The sequence below is a fragment of the Phalacrocorax aristotelis genome, chromosome 2, assembly GCF_949628215.1.
Source record: "Phalacrocorax aristotelis chromosome 2, bGulAri2.1, whole genome shotgun sequence".
In the NCBI taxonomy this organism is placed as follows: domain Eukaryota; kingdom Metazoa; phylum Chordata; class Aves; order Suliformes; family Phalacrocoracidae; genus Phalacrocorax; species Phalacrocorax aristotelis.
In genome coordinates, this window is record NC_134277.1 from 160,791,202 (window position 1) to 160,817,540 (window position 26,339).

Genomic DNA, 26,339 nt, shown 5'->3' on the forward strand with positions numbered 1-26,339 from the left:
CCTTTTAACTAGAATATTCTGAATGGTATATAAAATCTGACAGACGCCGAATTTCATTTAAGGTAACATTAAAAAGAGGTATTGGGTGGTACCTAAAAAAACATTACAACCTAAATCAAAGATGGTGTAGTAAAAATGAAGATGGACTGTACTGTGGCCGTATATTTTGATAAATACTGCTACTCAACTACTGATTTAAACCATAGAGTTCTAGGGCTGGTGGCTGGTTCTTGATATCTTGGTAAATAGGGTGGAAAGCAACAGGGTCTATAGGAACAACAGAATACAGGGCAAAATACATTAACTCTCTTTAGGTGTATTGCCAGATGCCTTGTGCGTCATAATGCATCATAATCTGTGCTATACTCTGCTTTGTTCAGGACCACGAAGGGATGAAATACAAGAGCACAAGGTACAAGGCAAATAGTGAGCTTTCTCATAAGGTTCCCAGGGTGCGGTACTGCAGGGATGTCTGTACTGAGAACAAGCTAGATCAGCTTGTCCAAGCCATGAACCATTTGGTTTGATAGTTTTTGTGTGAGTAGATGGTGATTTGAAGGATACTTTTTTACAAAAACTATAGGAAGTGGCCACCTTTCTGTCTTAGCTCCCTTGTTCCATATCTGCTTTACTTTCATCCTTTCATCAGCGCTCAAATCTCCATTGCAGTCAACAAAAATTCATTGATTTGGCCAACTGTGCAGCATCCACATGGACCAGGCAAGCCTAGCCAATGCATGTACTGTCAAGTAATGGAAGGCAGAGGGTTTTGTAGGAGCTAAAAATGCTGTCAGTGAAGGATATTGGTATGGGAGCAAGCTGTGCCTTTTGTGTTGGTCATCATGGGGAACAGAAAAAGCCTGAAACACTTAATGTGTGCCCAGTGTTGGGATATGTAGGCCCCAGTGGATGAGCTCTTTCCCATTCATGTGCTGCTAGAAGAGCTGTGGAAAATAGTGTTGTGTGTGGTGCCAGAATTAGAAAAAAATATTTTAATCAAAATGAACTTTGCAAGTGAAGCAAGAAAGTATAAAATAAAACCTTCCTTATGGGAGTGATTTTTAGAACAACCTGCATTGAAATATCTTGTATGTTTTGTTAAAATTGCTGGTTGGAATCCATTTTCACCAGGCACTGCACATGAAATTGTCACGTTTCTATTGCTGCTATTACCAGGCACACTGATAACCACAGAAATTAATTTTGTTAACTCTCTGCATATCTAACTGCACAGTGATTTTTTTTCCCTTTAAAAAAGGGGACATGGAATGCTTGATAGCATGTGTGTACTAAAAAACCAAAGTATATGGGGAGCTCCACTGATGGAAACATCTAGCTTCTGGTGCTAGATGATGGCTCCTATGTCTTGAATAACTGTGCTTAAATACTCAAGTGAGAAACAGTTGCTATTGAAACAAAATGTTTCAGCTGTTTAATGTTTACATTAGTTGACTTCCTATTCCTAAAATGTGTTGTTTGTGTCAGCAAGATAATGGTTTTGCTGATGCTCTAATCCTGCTGACTCTGGCCTCTTAATATTCTTGCTGTGGGTGCTTCAACAGTTAACTAGATTCTGTTGATTTTTTTAAACATCCCCATAGTCAAACATGAAGTCTGACAGGAATGTTGTTTGAGAAGCAGAAGCAGGTTGTCATTTATAAACCTCAGCCCATAATTAAGGGGTGTGCATGAGGGGAGCTTTCAGCTATCATCAAAACTATATAATTTTAGTAATCTAAAGGATGAAGTACTTACCTGGTGCTCACTACAGTAAGTAGCGGGGAGGATTCTTAGGGCTTTATTTTTTAGATAGCAGAACCGCTAAGAATTTGATAAAATGTTATCTGATAATACAATGACATTATTTTTAATGGTGGCTTAGACTCTTGGGAAGTACCAGCCAAACACACATGGCGGGGAAGAGTCGAAGACTTAAATGTCCTTTAGGTCTACACATTTTGCATGTGATTGCGAGTATTCCAGAGAATTGAACTGTTCCACTACACTGAAATCATAGTTTTTCAGTCACGTTGAAGTGGGTTAGGTGAAGCAGAATAAAAGACAAACTGTGCTGAAATAGCTAGTGAACTCTCTTTCTCTAATGTCCTCCTCCTTTGTCTCATATGCTGAACTGTTGGTTTCATGTCCAAGTAGCACAGTTTTGTGAAGGATGTACTCACGGGGTAGAAATCTCAGTGAGAACAGAAAATAAGTAGTATCTGAGCTGTGCAATAACACTAAGAAGAGATTGGAATAATATTGGTTAAAAGAATCTTGCTTTTCTAGAATATTAGATCAAACCTGTTTCTAAAGACTATTTTTGAGAAAAGAGGCTCCAAGTTCACTTACATTTCTCAGTGTCTGTGTGAAACTGCACTTGGGAGAACTGCTGGGAATATTCTCTTGTGCTACAGTTTCTGTATGTGAGCAGAAGCTGATGGGTCCTGTTTTGTCTATTACTAGTCACTTATCAGTTTGCTTATCAACGCTCTGATATATAGCAACATGATTGGTTTGAAGTGTATGAGAAGTGTGTAATTTTATACTTTTAGTTGTTGATATATGAACATAAATAGTATGTACAAATGCCTCAAGCAACTTTAACACTTGCATTATAAGATGTTGAAAAGTGGAAAAGCCCCAACTTAACGCACAACTTTCTTGTGTCCTAGGAGGAAGAGTTGAGAAAAAGTGGAGAGGCAAAGTATTTCCACCTAAATGATGACCTGCATGTCTTAATTGAAGTATTTGCTCCACCAGCAGAAGCATATGCCAGAATGGGACATGCATTGGAAGAAATAAAGAAGTTCCTAATCCCTGTTAGTATTTCAATTTTTTTCATAAGAATTCTGGTAGTCTTGAGTGAGAAATTTTCTCTAGAACTAACCGATATTGGTCAGGTTGTGTTGCTTCATTCCCTTCACTTGTTAGAAGTGATGTTTACAAATACTTGTCATTCTGATATAGGCAGTTACAGGGTGAATGCCCAACTGTCCACATACACTCTCACCTCATGATATGACCTATAGTGAAAAGGCAACTTATTCTTGCTTAGCTGGTAATATGCAAAGTATTTACATTTACAAATAATTGTAAAAATCTGTAAAATATGGGAAAATATCTTTAAGGTAGGGCTTTGTGTTCTTGGTATACCTGAAGCATCGGTATCGGGTTCTATTTCACTAAGAATAAATACATTTGAAGTTGTAGTATTGCTCTGACACATAATCCTGGTTTAGTGTTCAGTGCTGAGAATCAATAGTTTTATCTTGTAGCTTTATTTTTTCTTACAAATGTAGTGATACATGGGTTATACCTGTCTTCTGGTGTATTCTTCAACTTGTGATGTATGGATATATCAAATGAGATGCAATTTGCAGTATAAGTTTGTACTCCAGGCTTGGGATATGTGTAGACATTGATCTTGCGGGGTTTCCAATGTCTTTTTACAGAAGACTGCTTCTCATGTAAGGTTCAACCTCGACTGTTTTGCAATATTAAACTGCTTGGAACAGTCCAAGCTCTTTTAAGAAGCTGGGGCATGTGAGATGGTCTTATGGTGTGTGAGGTTCCTAGTGGTCTTAGCTCTTCAGTGAATGTTCTATTTGGTTATCAAATGACTGAATATCGAAAGCAAAGCACCTTCAAGGTGCATTGATTTCTGTTTGTTTTTACTTCTAAAAACATTAGCCAAGTGTTGCTCTGGATTAGTGTCAGATCTTGGACATGTGGAAGACCTAACTAGGGAAACTTCACTAAGGTGTGTGTGAGTGACAGCAGCACATAAAAGTCTGAGAGTATAGTGAGTGTAGCTGTGGTCAGGACCAGTTGGAGATGCCCATTGTATGGCCCCTACAGCCTGTTGGGAGTAGAAATGGCAGCTGTACTTCAGGGTGAAGCCGCTGATGACCTGACAATACTAGTGTATGCAGCTGGGGTTTGTACTTTGTGCTAACTCTAGTCTAGGTCCATAAAACTAAGTCCCCAGCTGCCGGAGTGCATTGTGTGTTCCTTGAGTTTCTTCTGGCTTGGTTTTGTCTGAATAAAAACTAGTTCATATGCCCCAACACTACTCCATGACATGAACCAAGGCATGGTAAGTAATGATCAGCAGGAGGCATTCTGCTGTGAAATGTGCAAATGTGGATGCACCTTAAGACAATTAACTCCCTGCCCCCCTCCCCCCAAATGTCCTGGGCATGATGTTCTGTTATAAAGCAAGCACCACATTGTAACTGTCTGCAGGTGCCAAACGGCTTTTGCTTTGATGTATATGAAGAGGTAAATAAAATTATTTATGTTCGAACATCCTAACTGATTAGGTAGGGTATACTCAACAGAACATTTGTAGGAACGCTGGGCTGTCATAATGTCAAAGGTTACTGTATTTACATGATTCATGATTTGATCATGTGAAGAGATAAGGGAGAAGTAAGGTCTTGGCTGTTCTAGTGAACAAACAGCTGTTTTCTTAGATAAAATATGCTTAATTTGATAAGTGCTTTTTGCGTGCACTAGATGTAAGGATATATCTGATTCCTCTGTCCCCTTCGTCAGATCTTATTTTTCTTCATTGAGCTTGATTCACCTAATGTCATAATAAATGAAGTAAGTTTATCAAAACCTAGTCATTACTCTGCCACTGTTAAGCCAGTGAAATTATAGGCTGATAATGAGCAATTCCATTCCTTGGTTGTAAATTTTTGTCTCAGTTTTTGTTCATTGCATCTTTATTGTACTGAGCTGAACTGGTGCTGCATAATCTTTTCTGAACTATGGGATCAAGCCAACACCACCTTAATTTCCCTTTGGCTTTTCAAATGTAATCTTATCAGAATAGCTCTAAATGCCTTAATCATTTCCGACCCCCTGCCCCCCACCTTGCAGCAGCCACTCCAGGAAGGAATAAGGAGCAGCTTTGTCCTCTGCAATACAACCATTTGGTTAACTGCTGCCAAATGCAACTTGGTTTTTCATATTCTGTAAAGTCTGTTTTGGCTTTCTTAGCAAATTATCAATTTTATCTCAAGTAAGAAGTCCTGGTATCAGGATATATGATTGTGATGTTAATTTGTGTTCTCACAGAGTAAGCTAACTGTACCTTCCAACAACTTTAGATGCTGATCCTAACTTACGTATATGGTTATTGTTCAGTTTTCAGATCAGACCTGAATATACAATCACAATTGGTGCTAGAATGTAGAGTATAAAATACCTTTTAGTAGCTGACCATAGCAAAAATGCCTTAGTTTCTCTTTTCAGATCTTTTTAGATCTGTGAGCAAGCACCTTTGCATTGAAGTTCAGCCTCAAACAGCTGCAGTGGCGTACTCTCCTTTAAATTATTGATATAAGTCAAACCAAGACACAAAACCTTCTGACTCAAATATTTTTTTGGGCCCTGCTTGTCATGTTGCCTTTGACCCTCCCAGCCTTCTGCAGGTAGAACCATGGCTTCTGACTTCAAGTATATTCTTTTGTCCTCCTTTAAATTAGCCAGTCCCTTTGTTCTGGCCAGACCCTCTGGTCAGCAGTCTGTTCGACTGTTAGATCGGTGGGTGTTTTGCTTGATATTTGTCCCAGAACTACTTCTGTCATTTGAGACACAAAGCCAGGTACTTCTACCCTCACCTCCCCCTGGGTCCTGTGTTACACCATCATCACTCCAGTTTTGCCCAATAGGATTTTTCTTAGTCTATCTTGCTTAATTTTTGAGTAGTAGCAGTCATTCTTCTTTTAATAGCTACGGCATTAATTATGCTTTGCTGTAACCTGAGTTACTTGTTTTCCTTGTCTTTAAAGCAAAGTATAGAAATATCTTTGAGAGAACAACCTGTAGCCGTCAATTTACAATGTGAGCAGAATTTGCAAGCTCTTCCTATAGTCTCCCTTGCCTCCTGCATGTTCAGTTTGTAACATGTGGGGATGAAATAGCATTTAATAGTATTTGGAAGAGCCATTAGGCCTTGGAAACTCACACGCTTCTCTTCAAGCAAGCTGGCAAATAACTCTAAGGTGTATGTGCAAAGGTAGCTGGAAACCTGATAACTCTTGCTCACTGCCAGGATAAAGAACTGCTTTGGTGTTTTGCAAAAATTAACAGGGTTTTGCAGGGATCTGTCCTAACACTAAATAAAAAAAAATTTTTTAACTAATAGTTTGAATGATAAATTGGAAGAAGTTCTTAAGTTGCAGCAGCTCTCCTTGGAGTCATCTGTCAGTGTGTTGATCAGGGCTGGGTGAAAATTGCAGATCACATCTAAGAGAATGTTGCTTAGTTGGGTCATGTAAGTAAATCTATGTAGGGATAAAATTTCTTGTCTATCTTGATGCAGTCATTCCTACAGATGAAAACATCCTCCATGTTCAGAGAAGACTGTACTCGGAGTCAGGATGGGCAGTACTCATAAAATGAGAGTATATCTGTACACGTGAAATTAATCAGCCGGATTTGACTGAAATTCGAGTGTTGCCACTGACTAAACTGTGCAGGGGAGGAGTGCAGTCTAAAGGGTTTCTGTGTCCATCTTGTGTTCTAGGTGAGGAAGAGATTGTTGTCTCCTCAATTTCACTTGAAGTGTGCTGGTTACCAGCAGCAGGTATTCATAAATTGACTTTCTGTTACTTTTAATTGAAGAATCCATTTCAGAGTGCTTCCTTGTACTGCCCCTTCTTTGTTTTTCCTCCTGCCTCTGGCATATGTGATAAGGCTCATATTTTCTGTCCTGCGCCTTTGTGCAGTAGAGGCCTTGTCTATGATTTGGGCTGCTGGTATGTCTAGTAGTATGCCGCAGGAAAATGAGAAATCATTAAGGATGTAGCATGTGCAGTGGCAACCTAAGCATGTCTAAGAAATTAAATTATACTAATATCAAATGATGATCAAAAGTGTTTTTCTAGGAGCACAATTCTGAGGCTGTCATCTTGTGGAGAAGTTATGTCAGAGATGCCCTTTATATGCTATGTCTGAACTTCTAAGACCAAAGTATTTTTTGTGGTACAGTTCTAACAATTCATTAGCATTTTGTTTCAGGACTGAACTTGTTTGTTCCTTACATGCCTTGCATAGAATTTTCCTGTTGTAGCCAATTCTGGTCCAGCAACAAAGCACAAATATGAAGTGGGTTTCTGTACAATAGTTGGCCAGAACAGTATGCAACTGTCTGTTTTCTATTCTACTCCCTGCGATGGTTTGGCTGTGTATTGGGTCCAAGCTGTTCTTAATGAAATCTGTATCTCGAAAGCTCCAATTATGCGGTTTGAAACAGTTGAATCAGTCTTCCGGACTTTTCTCTTAATCTTGTTTGCTGGTTGATTTCTGCTGCTCAGTAGAGGATGATCTCAGATGAGCCGTTGTGAGTTAAATTTCAGAGCCTATTCAAGACAAATTGGACAAAATGCCTTTATAGCGTGACTTTTTTTAAATGCTAACTATCTTAAGAAATGGCATGTGAAGGAAAACTTTCTTATTTCTGCTTGTGGAAGCCTAGGGGAGAAGCAGAATGTTTCAAGGATAATTGGGTTCTTTGAATTCATAGAAGTGTTAACCTCCTTTCAGTGCAGAGTTATGTTTCAGAGTTGTCTGCTGCAAGGCTACTTGACAGTCTTTTGGTACCTGCCTAGTGCATAAATGCAATAAACTCAGGTTTCCAATAAGATGTACATCCTTTGTTTTGTAATTGAACTGTAAAATGGTCAGTATTTGAACAAACCTCCTTTCTTTGAAATGGGAGGATTTGCAGATAAGAGCTATTATAAAAGAAGTATTACCTTAGAGCACCTATGTATTTTGACACTTAGTTTGTATGTATACACATTGAGTAAAATTTATTTTTCTGATTCACCTTTACAGATGCATTTTTTGGCTTACTTTAAGTGGAGGAAAAATGACAGAAAAATATGTGGAGCTCAAGAGTTCTTGGCTGTACAGATTTTATTCCTGTGTGATGTGCTAGTTTTGGAGGTTGGCTACAGGCCCCTGAACACTCTTGTGTATTTTAGAAGTACCATATTTATTCCATATAAGTAACTTCAGCTTTCTTTTGGCAAACCTTGGGAGAGGATTTGTGCACAATAAGGAACATCCCACGTGTCTTCAGCTTGTTTACCATTGCATATTCTAGAACTGAAATATTTGAAGCTCTTTTTGAGATAATAGTACATCTGTATTGAGTGAATTTCCTTATATATTTTCTTTAAATCCTAATTCTAAAAGTGTAGATGTCTAATCTATTTCTTCATCAGGGGCTGTTCTCAACAGTGTGTTCATTCTTTACTGCTTTGCGACACCAGGCAATGGGATTTCATGTGCTTTTAACACGCTATCATTCTACAGCTGGAGCTACAAACCAGATCTCGGCTCAGAATGTGGGACCTTGATTTTGTTGTTGTTTTTCCCTCTACAGCATTCTAACATTGGCATTTTAAGTGGTAATGCTGCATGGAGATAATATCCAATGGGAAAGAAAATTCCTGAGCAAAAATTAATATGTAGAACTCCTTTAGAAATTTTCAACTGAATAATATGCCTATAGTATTCTGCATAGTAAACTTTTTCAGTGGGCTGTTCCACTTTTTAAGAGGAAACTTCCAGGATCAGTGTTTGCTGGTACTAACTTGGTGGTTGAAGAGTTTGGTTTTTCTTCTCACTCTGCCCCCCTGTTTTAGGACTACAACGATGAAATCAGACAGGCACAGCTTCAAGAATTGACATATCTAAATGGTGGTTCAGAAAATGCAGAAGTTCCAGTAGTTCGTGGAAAACCATCTATTCGAGCAAGAGGAGTACCAGTTCCTGCTTTGGCCAGGTAAGTATCTCAGCTGCAGCGGAATTTCATTTGAATGTACATATATTAAGCTTCTCCTTTCAAACACCTCCCCCCACCCCAGAATACAACAGTAAAGCTGATGAAGGACTCCCAAAATATGAGCAAAAGAAACAATCTTGATTTGTTAAAGACGGTTTAATTAGTTTAGACTGAATTAACAATAGTACCGAAATTTGTGTTATGAAACTTGAATGATACCTATGTTAAACAATGTACATCATAGAAGATGCTCGATCTTACTGTGTGAGCACCTGCTTGACTTCTAACTTTCATTTGCTCCTTAGGTGCATGTAGGGTCTGTGTATCGGCCCTGTAGAGCTTGTGGCTTTGAAAAACCGGTACATCTGTCTTGCCTTGATGGACATATGAATTCCAGAGTGATTTCTCTAACTTATGGAATACACCTATTCCCTTTTTACAGAATTACAAAGTTTTTGTAGTCATGATAAGATGTTATAGCAGTGCTTTGGAGGTAGAATTTGGATTCAGTCTCATCTGACTCAATCTGATGTCTGATTACTTCAATAAAAAGTGGCTTTTGTTTGATTCAGGAGTAGGCAAGTCTACTGCTGCTTTTGCTTTATTTTTCTTTGACACAGGAAATGTTTTATATTAGCTCTAGCGTCCCCTATCCTCCTTGCAGTACTGAGATGACAGCTTCAACTCCTTTGAATCCTGAAGTGTGAAAACAAAATAAAGTGCATAACTGTTTCTATTACAGCATGGAGACATCGCGGCTGCAGCAGCTAAGTGTAATTTTCTACAGTGAACTATTTTCCTTCGCTTGTGGCTATGGTGCTTATTAATGCAAGCTGGAAACTTATATTTCAGCTTTTAAAAATATTTTCAGAACAATATTCTGAAGTGTTTTAACTCAGATGAAGTATGTTAGAAGAAAAAGCACTGAGGAACATACATTCTGTAATAATGATGATTGCAAACACAATGCAGAATGAATCTTAATTTAGAATTTACAATTACTGTTGGTTGTGTCCTGTAAGAATATAATTAATTTCTCTAAATCAACAATTTTTTGTTCTTATATTGTGTAATATATCTAGTCTGCTTCTTTTCTTGATTTTAATGTTGTTCAGAGTAGTGGTAATTACATAGCAAGGTTCACATGCTTCAGTACTATAATCAGCCCTACAAAAGTGCCTGCAAATTAGAGATCTCATTTGTTTTTGGAGATTGGTTTTCTGTTAATCCTTTCCCATAGGTGGCTGTAACAGCTCTGCTACAGATGCTCAGTACAGAGACGCTCACAGTTCTATTTCATGTTCACTTCATGTTTACTTCATATGTCCTTAAGCTACAGTTTGCGATACAGAAGTTATTGTTTGGTCTGATCTTATCAAGTTTGATACCTAATTTCCACTACTAGTTTCTAGAACATGCATGCATAATTAACTTTTCATAGTCCTGAATTTCTAACATTACTAGTTCCATCCTCTGGATTTTTGTGAATTATTTTTCAAACCTGCATTTTATACAGACATACACGCTGTTCAGTAGCTCAGTCCTTTGTAGTTCATCCTGTTGGCCTACAACTATTGAAGTGTCTTCAGGGTAGATGTAAATGCTATTAGCATTTTATTTGGAGATGACAGCTGAAAATTGTACTTGTCGTCACCTTTTTTATATATGTTCTAAAGAGAACTGAAAGGTGGTTTGCTTGTTTGACTTGTCCTTACTTTAAAGCTTGTCTTAAACTCCAAGATTTTTTCCCTTCAAATTGAAGTGCTCTGTTAGCATAAGACTTCTTGAGAGAAATTTAATGCCATTGCTACTGAGATACCATTGAGTCAAAGATCTCAACTTCAGTTGCAATGCTCTGATTCTTTTCTAGCACAAAGTGGTTTCAGTGAGTAATACTTACACTGAAGTAAAGCTTTGTTAAAGGCTTTGTCTCAGTGTTAAAGTTTGAATAGCAAGTGTCCCTGAGGTCCAGGAGAGGTTGAAACAAGCCTTCTCAGGCTTTGCAAAATGAAGTCTAAAACCTCAATCCCAGTCTCTGTAGTCTATAGCATATTTTTAAGATGCCAGCCTTGACACATGAAACATCCTGTGAGGATGCAGTAATTGTGTGTTTAAGTTCGCAATTTTTTTAAGCCTTTATTCCTGAATAGTTTCACTTAAACCCCAAACCCTAATTTATGCTTTTTTTACTCCTTATCAGACATGTTGAAATTGGAGATAATGCATCTTGTCAAGTACCTTCTTTTAAGACTTGCTATGTGTATGTTTAGCTCCATACCAAAATTTTTCTTTGTAGAAAACAATACATTTGTTGTGCTGGCACACAAAATTCTACCTTGTGCACAGCTGTTCCTGTATATGGTAAGTAATTTCCTAATGGTTGTGGTTTAAGTTTTTTATCTGCTTTTTCTGGCTTGTTCTGGACTTTCTTGACTGAATTTTTTGACTGTAGAGCCAAGTATGATTTTTGGGAGTGAGTGGATGGAATTTGCTGTAGAAGGGTTGTATGTGTTTTGAGCTTTACTTTTAGGAATGTGCTTTTCTTATCATTGCAGCATATAGCTGCTTCCTTCTGCCCTCCTTCCACTGCATTTTTTTTCCTTCATCTTAATACTGTTACAGATGACCTTCAGATGTAATTACAGCACTTCTATTTTCTGTGATGTTTATGCTGAGCATTTAACGTCTTTAGTACCTGCCTCTTGTGCAACAACAGAAGGGACATGAGAATCTTTCCCTGTGAAAGTCTGGGTTTCATTCCTTTGTTTTTATTGTAAACTGATATTGTCCTTAAATGTGTTTTTGAGGTGACTGCATAAAATTGTGTTAGCAAGCTTAGAGAATCCATGATGTTTAATGTGATGCTGTTATAGTGAGTAGCTAGATGATGTACCTCTTTTGGAATCAGTGTTTCTTTAATACAGTTGAATTCCCATCCTGAATCAGTGCAATATAATTGATAATACTCCTGAAATGTGAATTAAAAGACTGCAAATAAACATGTGCTAACATACATATTAACGTACACCTCTAAGGACATTTTGCAAATATAAAACTAGCATTTCCTCTCTAAAACTTCATATTTATATTAACAATAAATAACAAGGTTTAAGGATCACTCAATTCTGACTCAAACTAACATATATTGGAAAAATCAAATTCTAGGGGACGATAATGGTCTAAGAATATGTATAGATCTTCCTTGCTACATTGGGATGTGGAAACAATTCATGTCACATAGCTAGAAATCACTGTTAGAATCAGAGAATGGTGTGGGTTGGAAGGGATCTTTAAAGATCATCCACTCAATGCCCATGCCATGGGGAGAAACTTATTCCCCTAGATGAGGCTGCTCAAAGCTCCATCCAACCTGACCTTGAACACTTCCAAAGATGGAAGTCCAGTTCTGGGCTCCTCAGTTCAAGAAAGGCAGGGAGCTACTGGAGAGACTCCAGCAGAGCTACAAAGATGATCAGGGGACCGGAGCACCTCTCTTTTATATGGAAAGGCTGAGAGGCCTGGGTTTGTTCAGCCTGGAGAAGGGAAGACTGAGGGGGGATCTCATCAATGCTTATAAATATCTGAAGGGTGGGTGACAGGAGGACAGGACAAGGGTCAATGGGCACAAGTTGGAACACAGGAAATCGCACCTGAATATGAGGAAAAACCTCTTTCCTGTGTGGGTGCCAGAGCAGTGTCACAGGCTGCCCAGGGAGGCTGTGGAGTCCCTTCCCTGGAGACATTCAAACCTACCTGGACATGTTCCTGTGTCCCTGTTCAAGCAGGGGGTTGGACGAGATGATCTCCAGAGGTCCCTTCCAACCCCTACCATTCTGTCATTCTATGGGGCATCCACAGCTTCTCTGGGCAACCTGTTCCAGTATCTCACCACCCTCATCGTAAAGAATTTCTTCCTTATGTACAACCTAAATCTCTACCCTTGATTTCACTTAAAAACCATTTCCCCTTGTCCTGTGACTACAAGCCCTGGTAAAATGTCTCTTCGTCTTTCTTGTCAGCAACCCCCCTTAAGTATTGAAAGGCCAGGGAGAGCTGGGGTTCCCTCATAAGACTGAGAGGAATTGTGTTTGAAAACAGATATTTTGGTTAAACTGAGGGATGAAAAATTAATTTCCCCAAAAGCCAACATGTAGGAATAGTCCTATTAAAGAAATAGCAAAATTCTGGTTTATGCTTGCAGGGGATTGTGGGTTTTTTACTTTCTCTATTAATTATTTTTATTCATATATGAGTGTGTGCATGGCTGGGATCCTAATGGATGAATGACTGGCACTCTTTCCAGGGACAAATAAAACTGTTCAGAAGTTGTAGGTGAGTCTTATGTGTCATAAGTAATATAAGGTGATGTGGATCACTGCTGTAATGTGTTCGCAACTTCGCATTGTTCTTTGTTAGTCACCAGATCAAACTTAAGTCATTCCTGTCGTGTCTGGAATCAACTTGGGGTTTTTTTAAAGAATAAATTTTTTGTTGTGAACATGTAGGTAAGGCATTACAAAAGATTCTGTAGCACAAAAATATTTGGCAAATCATAGAATGTCCTCAGTTGAAGGGACCCACAAGGATCATCAAGTCCAACTCCTGTCCCTGCACAGGACAGCCCCAAATTCACACCATGTCTCTGAGGGCCGTGTCCAAGTGCTTCCTGAATATCGCCAGGCTGGTGCCGTGATGCCTCCCTGGGGAGCCTGTTCCAGGGCTCCACCACCCTCTGGGGGAAGAACCTTTTCCAATACCCAACCTCACCGTCCCCTGGCACATCTCCCTGCCATTCCCTCAGGTCCTGTCATTGGTCACCAGAGAGAAGAGATCAGTGCCTGTCCCTCCTCCTCCCCTTGGGAGGAAGCTGCAGACCACGATGAGGTCTGCCCTCAGCCTCCTTTTCTCCAGGCTGAACAAACCAAGTGCCTTTAGCCGCTCCTCCTATGGCTTCCCCTCTAAACCCTTCACCAAGTTCATGGCCCTCCCCTGGACACTCTCTGGTAGCTTTGTACCCTTAACGTCCTGTGGCGCCCAAACCTGCCCACAGCACTCGAGGTGAGGCCGCCCCAGCGCGGAGCAGAGCGGGACAATCCCCTCCCTCGCCCGGCTGCAGCGCAGGGCTCGATGCCCCCCAGGGCACGGCCGGCCCTCTTGGCTGTCAGGGCGCACTGGTGGCTCATGTTCAACTTCCATTGACCAGAACCCCCAGGTCCCTCTGCAGAGCTGCTCTCCAGCCTCTCGTTCCCCCGCCTGTCTGTACAGCCAGGGCTGACGTGCCCCAGGTGCAAAATCTGGCACTTGCCCTGGTTAAACTCCATACGGCTGGTGATGGCCCAGCTCTCCAGTCTGTCCAGAATCAAAACCTGAAACTGGCAAAAAAAAGCCTGAACTAGCAAAGCCAGTTCATGATCCAGGACAAAAGCAGGTATTTTGTTCAGGGCGTTCTGTTTCTTTAGTCTTGGGGTAAATCTCCCATTTTTCACAATAAAGCATGATTGTACATATTACTGTTTTCAAATAAAAATGTAAACCAAAACTTGCTTAAGAGTAACTTCACTGGTGACTCATTAAAAAAAATGAAAAGGCAGGAATCCTAGCTCTGAGGGCTATCTGAGTTATTGAACATCCCTGCAGATATATGGAACTATGAATGTTAAAACTAAATAATTCCAGATATTTTCTCACTGAATAATATAGTGTTAGGGAAGTGGTCCTAAATTTCAAAAGTGATTTATTTTAAAATATTCTTATATTTACTTCCCTTCTGGAGGGGGGATTTTGAAAAGGAGCGTCGCGTCACAAAAACTCCTTTAGTTTTTGTTCTTTCACTAAAAGTGAAAGCAAGCTGTGAACTGACCCTAGCTGTGATTTCATAATCGTCATTTACTGAGTCAGTCATCCAGTGAAAGGAGAAACTTGAAATAAAAATCAGTATAATACTAGAGAGAAGGAAGCGGTAAATGAAAATATAAGAAATTAGACCTACTCTTTAGGGAAGCCAGAAGGGAGTATCGGCCAGACACTATGCCTTCTATGGTTAAGGGCAGTACTTTAGTTTGCTGCAAGCAAATCCTAGAAACCCTCTGGGACTCTACTATAAAGTAGATATAGCAAAAATTATTGCTAATAAAGGCCAAAAAGGGGAAGCTTTTAAGTAGTTTTCTATGGATGTATTTAAGTTGTATAAACTGGTAAAATACTGTTTTAGTGGCAAAGACGAGATAGTACCTGTGAAATGTTTTGAGTCCAGCTTAGTGTAATGCGGTTCTGAGTGTTACTAGATTCTTTAGAATGTTTTCTGCACATTAAACTCTCTATTCAGACAGCGGGTGATTAATCAGTTACCCAGTGCAGTGCTTAAGTAATGTTTGACATGTACAGTGTAAAGGTACACTTTTCAGGATTTTATACATCAAAATTATCTTCTATAATTACTATACTGCATTTACAAGTCACACCAGCACGTTCTAACACTTTTGTGAAAGGCCTGTTCTCCCATTCTTTAAAGTATTTATGATAACTTTATAGAAATTAAGTGATTCACTTTTTTTTTTTTCCTCATACTACATTGCAAGCATAGATAATGAAACTCTTGTGGGGGGAAGATTGTTTCCAGCAAAAATAGTTTTCATGACACTATTTTCAAAGGATGCTGTGACATGAGTTAAATTAGATTATTTCTTCCCACTATTCTGGTGTACTGTTCAGTGTGTAGTGAAAACAGAAGATTTTGAATGAGTTACTGGGATTGGCTTTATTTAATCTCTAGTCCATGGTACCCAGATTGAAAAACACCTTTTTTCACTGCAGAACCTACAAGTTAATTAATTCTACACCCATAGGTACGTATTCTTAATTTAACTACCTAAATTACCTGTGCTTTTAGTGGGGATGGGTTAACTTCGTTCACTGGATTCATTGCTCCCAGATTAATAAAATCAGGAAAAAACAAAGCCAAATTTATGACAAAGGTGAAATGGAGAAGTATTCCAAATTTTCTCACATGTCAATAGTAATCTGTTTCAGGGCAGGAAAATGTTTCTTTGAGAGCAGGACTCAGTGGTCTCAAGTACATATAGATGAGCACTTTGATTTTAAAACACGTCTGGAGGTGAAGATAGTAGCACCTGGCTGGAAGATAGGATTTACTGAGTATGTTTAAGTACTGTCTATTTAACTACCACAGTCTGTTTAATATAAAATACAGTTAATAGGTACTTAAGGAGCAGGGTTTTCCTCATCTGAGGAACTCTGAGATACTGATGTAAGAGTAGAGTTTTTTTTACAAATGTTGGAAAAAGAAAACCAGACACCACTGTATCCTGCAATGGTTCAGTACTCATGTATTCGCAGTATCATAAAGGAGCTTTTTATTTCAGGTGTCCTGAAAATAATACACATTAACTCTGTTTCAAAGTACTTACACAATCAAAGTATACAAAAAGTTTGAAGACAGATATATGGGGGGGTTCAGTGCCCATTTGTGTGCACCATTAGCCTGGATATGTTGGCAGTCTCAGTACTTGTGGGCCCTGGACTAAGGAAATGCCAGCACGGTAGTGAGGAGGGAAAATAAAGGCAAAAAGGCCCTTCTTGTATTTCAGAATATAAGCAGGTTGTCAAGGCTGACAAATGAGTTTTGATAACACAACGTTCAAGGTTTGGGGATAATGCTTTGTGGCCTGTAGAAGTAGAAAAAAAGATCTTCTGTAATGAAGAAATAGAGGAAGGATTAAGAGGGCTATCAGGCAAGGAAATACATTAGGAGACTGATCAAATTTCAGATTCAGAAGTATTCTGATTGAGGATTAATATAGCACAGTTTTCTTTATCAAAAGGAAAAGTTATTTCCAGTAGTTATGCTGCTTGTAGTGAAACCATGAATTATGTACTTGAACCAAAGTTGTGGATCAAGACTGTTTCACAGTTATTTGAACAAATGTGCCATAATTCTAATTAAATGGGTATTTGGTATCTATTCATTGAAGCTTCAAAATCTACTTTTCTAAACCCTCAATTAAACATGAAAGAATATCTGATTTTGGGAGAGGAGCCCTTCATTGTCTTAAAGTTTTGATGACACCTGAAACTTCCATGCTAAATAATTTTTCATGTAGTTAGAAAAGAAAGGCTATTTTAGGTGTTTTTATAAAGGAAAAAAAGAATAGTCTGTAGGCTGTGTGCAAAGACAAGAGTTGGTGCTGGCAGCTGAAATCTGGCCTGCAGAATTAAATTATGTCCTTGGTCAAAGAAGCAAGCAGTGAAAAGCTAGGAAGGACTAGGAGCCATGATGAATTTTATTTGATAGTAAGGTATCTCTGTGAATGTGATAGAACAGAGCTGACATATCTCGATTTGGATGCAATAAGCAGAAAAATAATCAATGTTAGCAGGTGCACCAAGGTTTTTTGAATTTATAGGTGAGAGTTCTAGAAGGAAAAGGGTAGAGAAATGACCCTCTGCAGTTTCTTCAGAGAGCTGAGCAGCAGACGTATACCCCTCAAAAGTGGTGGAGTAGGAGAAGGAAAGCCCAGGAAAGTGAAAGAACAAGATTCCAGAAGGAAAAATGTCATTGGATCAGAAATGGTAAATACAACATGGAATAGGTGGAGAAACGCTGTAGGAGATCTAGCTGCAACACAAGAGCAGGCAAGATGGATTAGAACTGAGACCTGTGGCAGGACTAGCTAAATCATGGAGGATGAGAATTTTAAGAGCTGTGTGGGGACTAAACTGCCCTAGGGCCATCAGTTCTGCCCCTAATGGATAGACACATCTGCTGCATAGACATAAGTAGAGATGACTTGCAGGAGTCATCAGCAATGTGTTGAGGGATGTCAAAGTCAACACAAAGTGCTTTTATGAATACTCAAGTAGGAATAGGGAGGTTAGGGAAAATGTGGGCCTAGTGCTGAATGGAGCAAGGGCCCTGGTGACACAGGGAATGGAAGACTGAGGTACCTACTATCTTCTTGAACTCAATCTTTACTAGTAAGAGTGGCCTTCTTAAATCCAAGGACGTAAAGATGAGGGGGAAAGCATACCCTTGGTGGAAGAGGATCTGGTTAGAGAATAGCTAAGCAAACTTGGTGTACATAAGTCTGTGGGCTCTGATGGAATGTACCCACAAGTGCTGAGGGAGCTGGCGGATGTCATGGTGAAGCCACTCCCAATCTTTGAACAATTGTGGAGATTAGGAGAGGTGCCTGAGGACAGGATGTCACTGTAAATGTCAGTCCTACTTTCAAAAATGACAAGGAGCACCTTGTGAACTATAGACTGGTCAGTCTCACCTCCATCCCTGTGCAGGTGATGGAGCAACTAATCCTAGAAACCATTTACAGGCACATAAACTACAAGGTCATCAGAAGTAGTAAACATGGATTCACAAAGTCATGCTTGATCAAAATGATAGTATTCTATGATGAAGTGACTGACCTGGTATGTGAGGGGAGAGCAGTGGATATTGTCTGCTGTGACTTCAGCAACGCTGTCTTCCATAAGGTCCTTATAGAGAAACTGTTATGTATGGGTTGGATGAGGAGGCAGGTGGATTGAAATTTGGCTGAATGGCTAGGCCCAGAGGGTGGTGATCTGTGGTACAAAGTCTAGCTGGAGGCCAGTAACAAGCGGTGTAGCCCAGGGCCTGATACTGCCTCTGGTCCTGTTTAACTTCATTCATGATCTGGATGATGGGGCAGAGTCTAACCTCAGCAAGTTTGCAGGTGACACTGAGCTGGGAGTAGCGGGTGGTATGCCAGAAGGTTGTGCTGCCAACCAGAGGGACCTCAAAAGGCTGGAGAAATGGCCTGACAGAAACCCCATGAAGCTCAACAAGGGGAAATGCAAAGTCCTGCAGCTGGGAAAGAACAACCCCATGAAGCTCAACAAGGGGAAATGCAAAGTCCTGCAGCTGGGAAAGAACAACCCCGTGCACCAATATATGCTGGAGGCTATCCAGCTGGAAAACAGCTTGGCAGAAGAGGACCTGGCTGGACACCAAGTTGAACATGAGCCAGCGATGTGCACTTGTTGCAAAGAAGGCTAATGATATCCTGGGCTGCATTAGTGTTGCTCGCAGGGTGAGGCGGGTGATACTTCCCCAGTGCTCATCACTGGTAAGATCACACCTGGAGTGCTGTATCTATTTCTGGGCTCCCCAGTGCAACTGGGACATGGGTGTATACTGCAGAGCGTTCAGCAGAGGGCCACAAAGATGATGAAGCATATGGAGCGTCTCTCCTGTGAGGAAAGCCTGAGAGCTGGGACTGTTCAGCCTAGAGAGGAGAAGGCTCTTTGCAGTGGTGCCTAGTGATGTGACTCTGGCACACATTGCCCAGAGAGGTTTTGGAGTCTCCATTCTTGGGGATATTCAAAAAACACCTGGACATGGTCCCGGGTAAGTGGTTCTATGTGGCACTGCTTGAACAGGAGCTTGGATCAGGTGACTTCTAGCAGTCCCTTCAAACCTCAACTATTCTGTCATTCAGTGATGGCATTTCATTGGAGCAGTCATAGTGGCTCAGGCCTTAGGCAATCTAGTTTAATAGTCTATTCCTACATGTTGATATCCCCTGATTCTTACATTGGAAATGCCTGCTGAATAATTCCTTATGGGTCTAAAGTACATAAGGCTCATCAAGTCCAACTCCCTGCTCCTTGCAGGACTACCTAAATCTAAACCATGTGACTAAGAGCATCATTAAGATACTCCTTGAACTCTGACAGGCTCGGTGCCTGACCACTTCATTGGAGAGCCCATTCTAGTGACCAGCCACACTCTCAGTGAAGAACCTTTTCCTAATGTCCAGTCTGATCTTCCCCTGATGCAGCTTCATTCCATTTCCTCGTGTCCTGTTGCTGGTCACAAGAGAGAGATCAGCATCTCTCCCTCTGCTGCTCCCTATGAGGAAGTTGTAGACTGTGATGAGGTCGCCCCTCAGCCTTCTCCATTCCTTTGATGTTCCTATTGGTTTCTATCATATAAGCCTCAGTTGTCATTTGTAGTATGAAGTGTCTTAATCTACTTAATTGTTCCTTACAAGTAAGCTGTTCTATACTGTTCATCGTCTTTGACATAGTTTCTGATGCAATTCCAGTTCTTTCGTGTTCTTTCCAAATTGGGAAACAGGACTGTGAACACACACAGTTGGGTAACAACGTTTTCTGTGTTTCTTTCTTATATTTTCTAAAATTGTATTTGTTTTCTGCTGTCCTGACCACTGGGCCACTTTTAATTCTAGATGTTCTGCGGGTAGTGAAAGCACAGAACATATTATTCTGTATAATGTTAGGATATATAAATTTATATGTGTGTGTATGTATTAACTCCCAAGTGTACCCTCCTAAAGCTTGCTGCTTGGAATTATTTTTGCTGTTTTCCTTTCCTTACCATTCAGGTTAGGATTCAGCTACAGACTAAAGAGCTAGGCATCTGAAGTCCCGTCGTAGTTTATCAAAAGATAGTGCAATTACTTTTATTTGCTCTTTTTGATCTGTAATTTGTCTCTAAGACAGTTGGTGGCACCATCCAATGCATTGCTCATAAGGAAAGGCTCTACCATGAGAACCTTGTCTGGTCTTTCTTCATTGTGTATCAAAAAACTTAATGTATACATATGCACATACCTTACTGTTTTTCACTGGTGATTGAGCCTCGCTCTGGCCGGTTTCCCAATTCCAGAATGTTTGAAAGACTGGGTTTTTTTTTTTCTTAGCCTTTCTACAAATCCTTTGTTATCTCTGACCTGCTTTTCTGAGTATTTTACATTTGTTTTATGAACATTTGCTCTTTGATGTTAGAGATGGGTTCAGTTTTTCGAGTGATACTGCTTTTAATACCTCTCCTTACGCTGCTGTTGCAGCCTTACTGAGCTCCTCTTGCGCTTTCTCAAGCTTTTTCTTATTTGAGAATTGTTGTAGATCTGCTGTGACGTCCCATGGGATTTCCCTAAATGTCTTCCCATATTGTGTATACACATTTTACTTGTTTAAATCTTTTTAAACATAATTTGTATAGCTGCCCTTTTTCAAAGTAAGCAATACCAGAACTAATCGGTTGTTTTTGCAAAGGTATGCATAGGTTCCTATTCAAGTGTTTCCTCAATATTTTGAGTCAGTTTCTGTTCATTGTTCATGTCAATCAAACTTCTTTAGTTCCCTGATAACATCTTAATGAAATAATTTACAGTTTCTAAAAACTTGTTCTTAGCATCATACCCTGGTGTGACTCAAATCTGTGTGGTGGTAATTGAACTCTCCTGTTACTGGGTTTCCTACCTCTGCACCTTTCTAGTCTCCTCTGGCCTCGTGCAGTAAGCATTTGAGTGGTGTAATACAAAACTATACATCTCAGATTGTTTATTCTTCCTGTAGTAACTCTTGAAAAAAAAAAAATAAAAAAGGATGTAAATGGTCTCCTAATATAGGAGAAATATGATTTCCCACCCTTCGCTGCTCCGGTCCCATTAACTGGTTTTGAAATGCAGAAAAGGCCTCATCATGTGGATCTGGTGTTCTAATTACTCTTCAAGAATAAATCTGTGCTGGCTCTAAAAACTGTACATTCTTTTTTTACTCCCTGAAATGTTTTCCCATTTTTTTCAGCATGTCCCACTTCCTGCTGCTTTCACTGGCACCCTGTCTGAAGGATGCCATGAAGGTTATGGCTACTGATTCTTGAGTCTTTTTACTGACTTTTTTTTTTTTTTTTTTTTTTTACTTGGTATTGACTATTGTCTATGCCAATAGGTTCATTTCCCTTTCTTTGGCTTCACTTGGAAAGTGTCACATTTGCTATTTCTTTATATTACTTCAGCAGGCTGTGTCTGGGAACTTCACTGCTCACCCCTGCCCCCACTACAATGAAGTCAAATAAGCAGCTGGTACCCTGTCCTGAGGAGGCATTCTACAGATTAGCCAAAACCAAGTAATAAGCACAGTTTTAAATCACTTACTCTCTAGGCTTGTTTAAAATACTTTGTTGACTGTGTTTTGATCAGTAATGAGAATTACTAAAATCTCTCCTGATTGTATCAAGTATTTATGTTTTTGCATTCTTCATTTAGTGATGCAGTTTTTCAAATACTAATTATTTGTGATAAAATTATTATTTGTTTTTCTGATAAGTTTACCGATGAGAAATTAAATGACTTATTTGAAATGGGATAGGAAATCTTAGGGCCAATCTGGACCTTACTTTATAATATGGTTTAAGTAGGAAATTTCTACTGAAATCAGGACAGAGCATTTTTAGTTACTAATCTTGAGATTAATTAGATGATGGCTTGATAGGTAGAAAGGTGGTGTAGAACTTGTGCTTGTTTGTTTTCTTCTACGCATCTGTTACAGTATACAATAAGGGTGTGACTTCCTCGGAACAAGTCTATATGCCTACAGAGCGGTCATTTAAACTCAATTATAGCCCGTGAGGTGAAATTACCTCCTTTAAAAAGGAGATGTCTGTTAGCAATGTTCTGGGCATCCTGTTTAAAAGAGGATTAATGATGCAAATTTCTCACAGATTGTACCTCTAAGTCTCTCCCTTTACTATAGGGAGGCAGGGGGGAATGCCACCTCTAAATGGACCAAATATTTTTGGAAATTGTTCTGGTTTAGGTCTTGGATTTTTCATCCATATATGTTAAGTGTCCAAAGTAATGGAATGCAAGTTAATGCTTATCGTTCTTTCAGAACTTTAAAAACAAATATACTGTTATTTCTTGTTTTTAAGTACATATAGAAAATCAGGTTATATCCTATAACCACCCTGCACATTTATTACATATCTGAATATTCCCTGCAACAGCTGGAAACCTCTTCTCTAGAACCAGAAGAAAATGTAATTTTGCTGACCCGCTCAGTCCCTTACAGGCAGTGATCTTTGGGTTGCATTTAGAAGCTTACACAGGATCAGAAGGGAGTTGCAACCGATTCCTCTCTGCAGGGTTTGAGTACGATATAGCCTGACAGCTTCAAATTAACCTGTTATTCTATGACTGTGATTTCGCATACTCTAAGTCAAATTCTAGTGAAGTTCACTGACTCCAGCAAATTGCTTTGGGTGTCTATGCGTATGTGAGAATGGCTCAAGCTAGTGAGGAGTTCATCACTGAATAACACGTTTAGTTTGTATCTTTCTGTATTTGTTGCATAATGTGTGTAATTAGATTAAAGCGTACAGAAAAATGACAAACTATAAACCTTTTAGACCTTTTCTGGCCATAGCAAAGCAAAGCTGTCATGATGTTGGGGAGGGAGCTGTTGAAAGGGAGGTCAAGGGTGTAGTATTTAATGGTAAGCGATCCATATATTCACAGGGGCCGTGGAGGAGTGCCTCCACCACCGGCGGGAGTACCGAGAGGGGCACCAGCTCCCAGAGGAGTGCCGCCCAGTAGAGGACCAGTCAGTCGTAGCCGTGGACTTCTAGCACCCAGAGCAAGAGGAGTACCTCCACCTGCAGGCTACCGGCCCCTTCCACCGCCTCCAGCACAGGAGACGTACGGTGAATATGTAAGTCAAGCTATTGACACACTCTTCATAAAGCCCCATTTTGGAGGGGTGATCCTAACTATCACTTTAGAACTCAGCAGAATCCCTTTAAATACTGCCTGATTAGTCTTGTACCCAGAATCTATGATAATGTGGTCATCTCTCGTCACCTTTTCAGACTTGAACTGTTTCATATTACTAAATGTTCAGGTTATACGTACTACCATAAAGACATTTACAGTGCATTTGGCAAGATAGTTGTGTACCTCTTAAACGTATTATATTAGGTTTCTGCTTTACAAAAATCTGAAAAATCACATTGTCAGTAGATTTTTAATTCTCAACTAAAACTGAGAATAATATTGTACTCGTCCTCCTAAACCTATCTTTGTGGTCGTATAAATGTTCAACGATCAGACAATTAAAATATTTTTATGAAAGCTTCAGAAATGATCCTAAAATTTTAACAATGTACAGTGTATCTCAGTAAGCCATACATACTTATCTTGGTTTTATTGTATTAAAAATTAAAAAACTTATCAAAATACTTTATATTGTACATGACTGAAAATTATAGACAGTTATGAATTGTTAGGGTAAATTCAGTTTAAATTGAACTTACAGAGCAGTGAGATAAATAAAAAAACTTGGTAAATCAAAAAAATAGTCATAAAAATGGCTTTAGTCTCACAGAAAAATAACATTTTCAAGGACAATGCTTTTAATGTTTTACATATCTTAAAGCTTTTAGCATGCCCTCTTTACAGCCCAGTCTGTCTGGACTTCGTCTCTGTTGTTCAGACTGGTAAAAAAAGAATGCCTGAGGTCCCAAAAATGGTTTTTCTATGTAGATATTTTTTGCTTTTCTCTCAACCTTTCTTCCACCTACCTTCTCCCTCTCTTCTTTCACTCCCCCACCCCAAACCCTCTAAATCCAATCTCAGCTATTGTCCTTTTGATCAGAAACATGATTTTCTATATAACACAGCTTTATGCAGAAAGAAGTTTTATGTCATTAGTACAAACATTTATACGCATACCTAAACAATTCAGAAGAAATTAACATAGTTTATTAATGTTATGAGATCTAGTACTTGAAAAACGTATCTAAATATCCCCTGGCTATACTCCCTTGGCTAGTCAAGGCAGGCACTGCAAATAAGTGGTTATTTCACAATACTTTCAAAGGAATTAGTCCTCATTAAACAGCCTGTTTCCAGGGCATACACTAGAATGCATGGTGATGTGGTAGAAAATAAACCTCTTTGAGTAACCTCATATTTATATATATATCTCTGCTGTTTATAGCTTGTGTATATAGAAGTGGCATGGAAATAACAGCTGTTTGAATCAGTATCCTGATGTATGCTTTACTTCTGAGAGAATAATTAGAAAGTAGCACTATAAAGAAAAATAGTGCTGTGCTAAATAACTTCTAAAAAGAATGTTCTCTAGAACTGGATCACTCATCTTCCAAACAAGATGTCTTAACTGGGATAGATATATTTAAAGCTGTAATTGATATAGCAATGCTAGCTGGTCCATTTTAAAATTACCATATTTTTCTGTGTCTCCTTGGTTAAAATGGAGATTCATTAGAATAAAGTTTTGCTAAGACATGACCCACTACCGTATTATATGTTAAATGTTAAGTTTAACACATGGTATTTTTTTTGCCCGCCCATTTGTACATAATCAAAGTGCCTTAACTGTCTCTTTTACAGGTTAAGGAAACATGGTAGGAGCCATTACTAGCATTTCTGTCCTTCCCTTACTAATTGCTGTTTAGCCATATCTAGTATTAAGTGCTGGTTTGCTAAGCTGAATATCTGAGCAGCGTAAGGTGTCACGGTTTGCTGAGAAGTGTGTAGAATGAGAACGTCAGTGAGACTGCGGGTATCATAAGAAGTTTTTTTAAGCAGCATAGAGTTTCAGAGCCTCGGAGACTGGGATATCCAAAGAGGTTATAGAGCAGCCTTTAGAACTTTTCCATTGAGTATTAGAAAGTCTGCAAGGATTCATAAAGCTTTTCACTCCCTCAGGCTTACAAGCCTCTGCTTTGTACTCATTAAAATAATGCGAAACTGTGCAGGTTCAGAAAGAAGCAAGCTATATTCTGGATGAAATCCTTCAACCACTTGCCTTCTGTAACTCTGTAAATATCTCAAAGATGATGCAGGGCTTTCAGTGCATCACGTGCTTGCCCCTTTGCTCTGTGGTGTACTATTAAGTACACCTTGTGACAGAGACTGAGGCCATCCTTGAGTCACAAAGAGCATCCATTTTCCTTGCTTGCTTTGGTAACTTCTTTTTCTGTAGTCCTTGAGACAAATGAATTTCTAATGGGTATGAGCAACTTGCTCAGTTCTGCCTCCTGCCTATCTTAATCTCTCTCCTTCTTCTTGATTAAGTTGTTTTTTTTGTAAAAGCTAATATCAAAATGGGAAGTTGAATACCTACTTAATTCTGAAAAATTGGAAGGCTTAATTCTGGAGGCAGTATCTCACATAGGGAAAATCATGCTGCAGGCAAAAAATAATTCACTTGGATTTAAGTGCATTTTAACATGGGCTCAAGATCAATAAAACTAGGTGATCCTTGCTGTTCCGCGTTTGGAGCCCATAGGGAAGTTGTCCAGAGCTTACCTATTAGAGAAAGCTCTACACAGAGGTAGACTACCTCTGTTGTCTGGCAGCTTTCTGGGATGTTTATAACACTGACTCTGTATTCTTGATGTGCCCTTCTCTGCTGAAGGCACGCAACGTATCGGATGAGCAGCACTATCTGCGCATTTTCCAGTTCAATATAACTAGTCTTCCCACTCCACTTATGTATTTTTCTCAGCCCCAGGACCCATTCCTCCTGGGACCTCACTATATTGTTAGTACCATGATGAAGGTTTTGAAGCCATTAAATGACAGTTCCTTATCATTTTCTGTGAACATTGTCTTTTTAATAGCTGTAGCATCAGCTTAGACGATAGCAAAAATTCAGGCCTCTACAGCCAGCCAGCTTCACAATCGCTCTTCTAACCTCACTG

General features: G+C 39.4%; 1 protein-coding gene across 3 annotated transcripts in view; it reads left to right on the plus strand.

Moving 5' to 3' along the window:
• The window catches only part of KHDRBS3 (KH RNA binding domain containing, signal transduction associated 3), a 102,643-nt gene that overhangs the window by 48,943 nt on the left and 27,361 nt on the right, over nt 1-26,339 (plus strand). Inside the window, exons 4-7 of one of the 3 annotated variants that reach the window (XM_075085885.1) lie at nt 2,673-2,819; nt 8,667-8,806; nt 21,630-21,737; nt 23,128-23,320. In XM_075085885.1, coding sequence (XP_074941986.1) covers nt 2,673-2,819; nt 8,667-8,806; nt 21,630-21,737; nt 23,128-23,320 — 588 coding nt within the window. Of the gene's footprint in view, nt 1-2,672; nt 2,820-8,666; nt 8,807-21,626; nt 21,738-23,127; nt 23,321-26,339 lie in introns of all 3 variants that reach the window. The other 2 variants (XM_075085884.1, XM_075085886.1) reach the window with 2 other exon arrangements.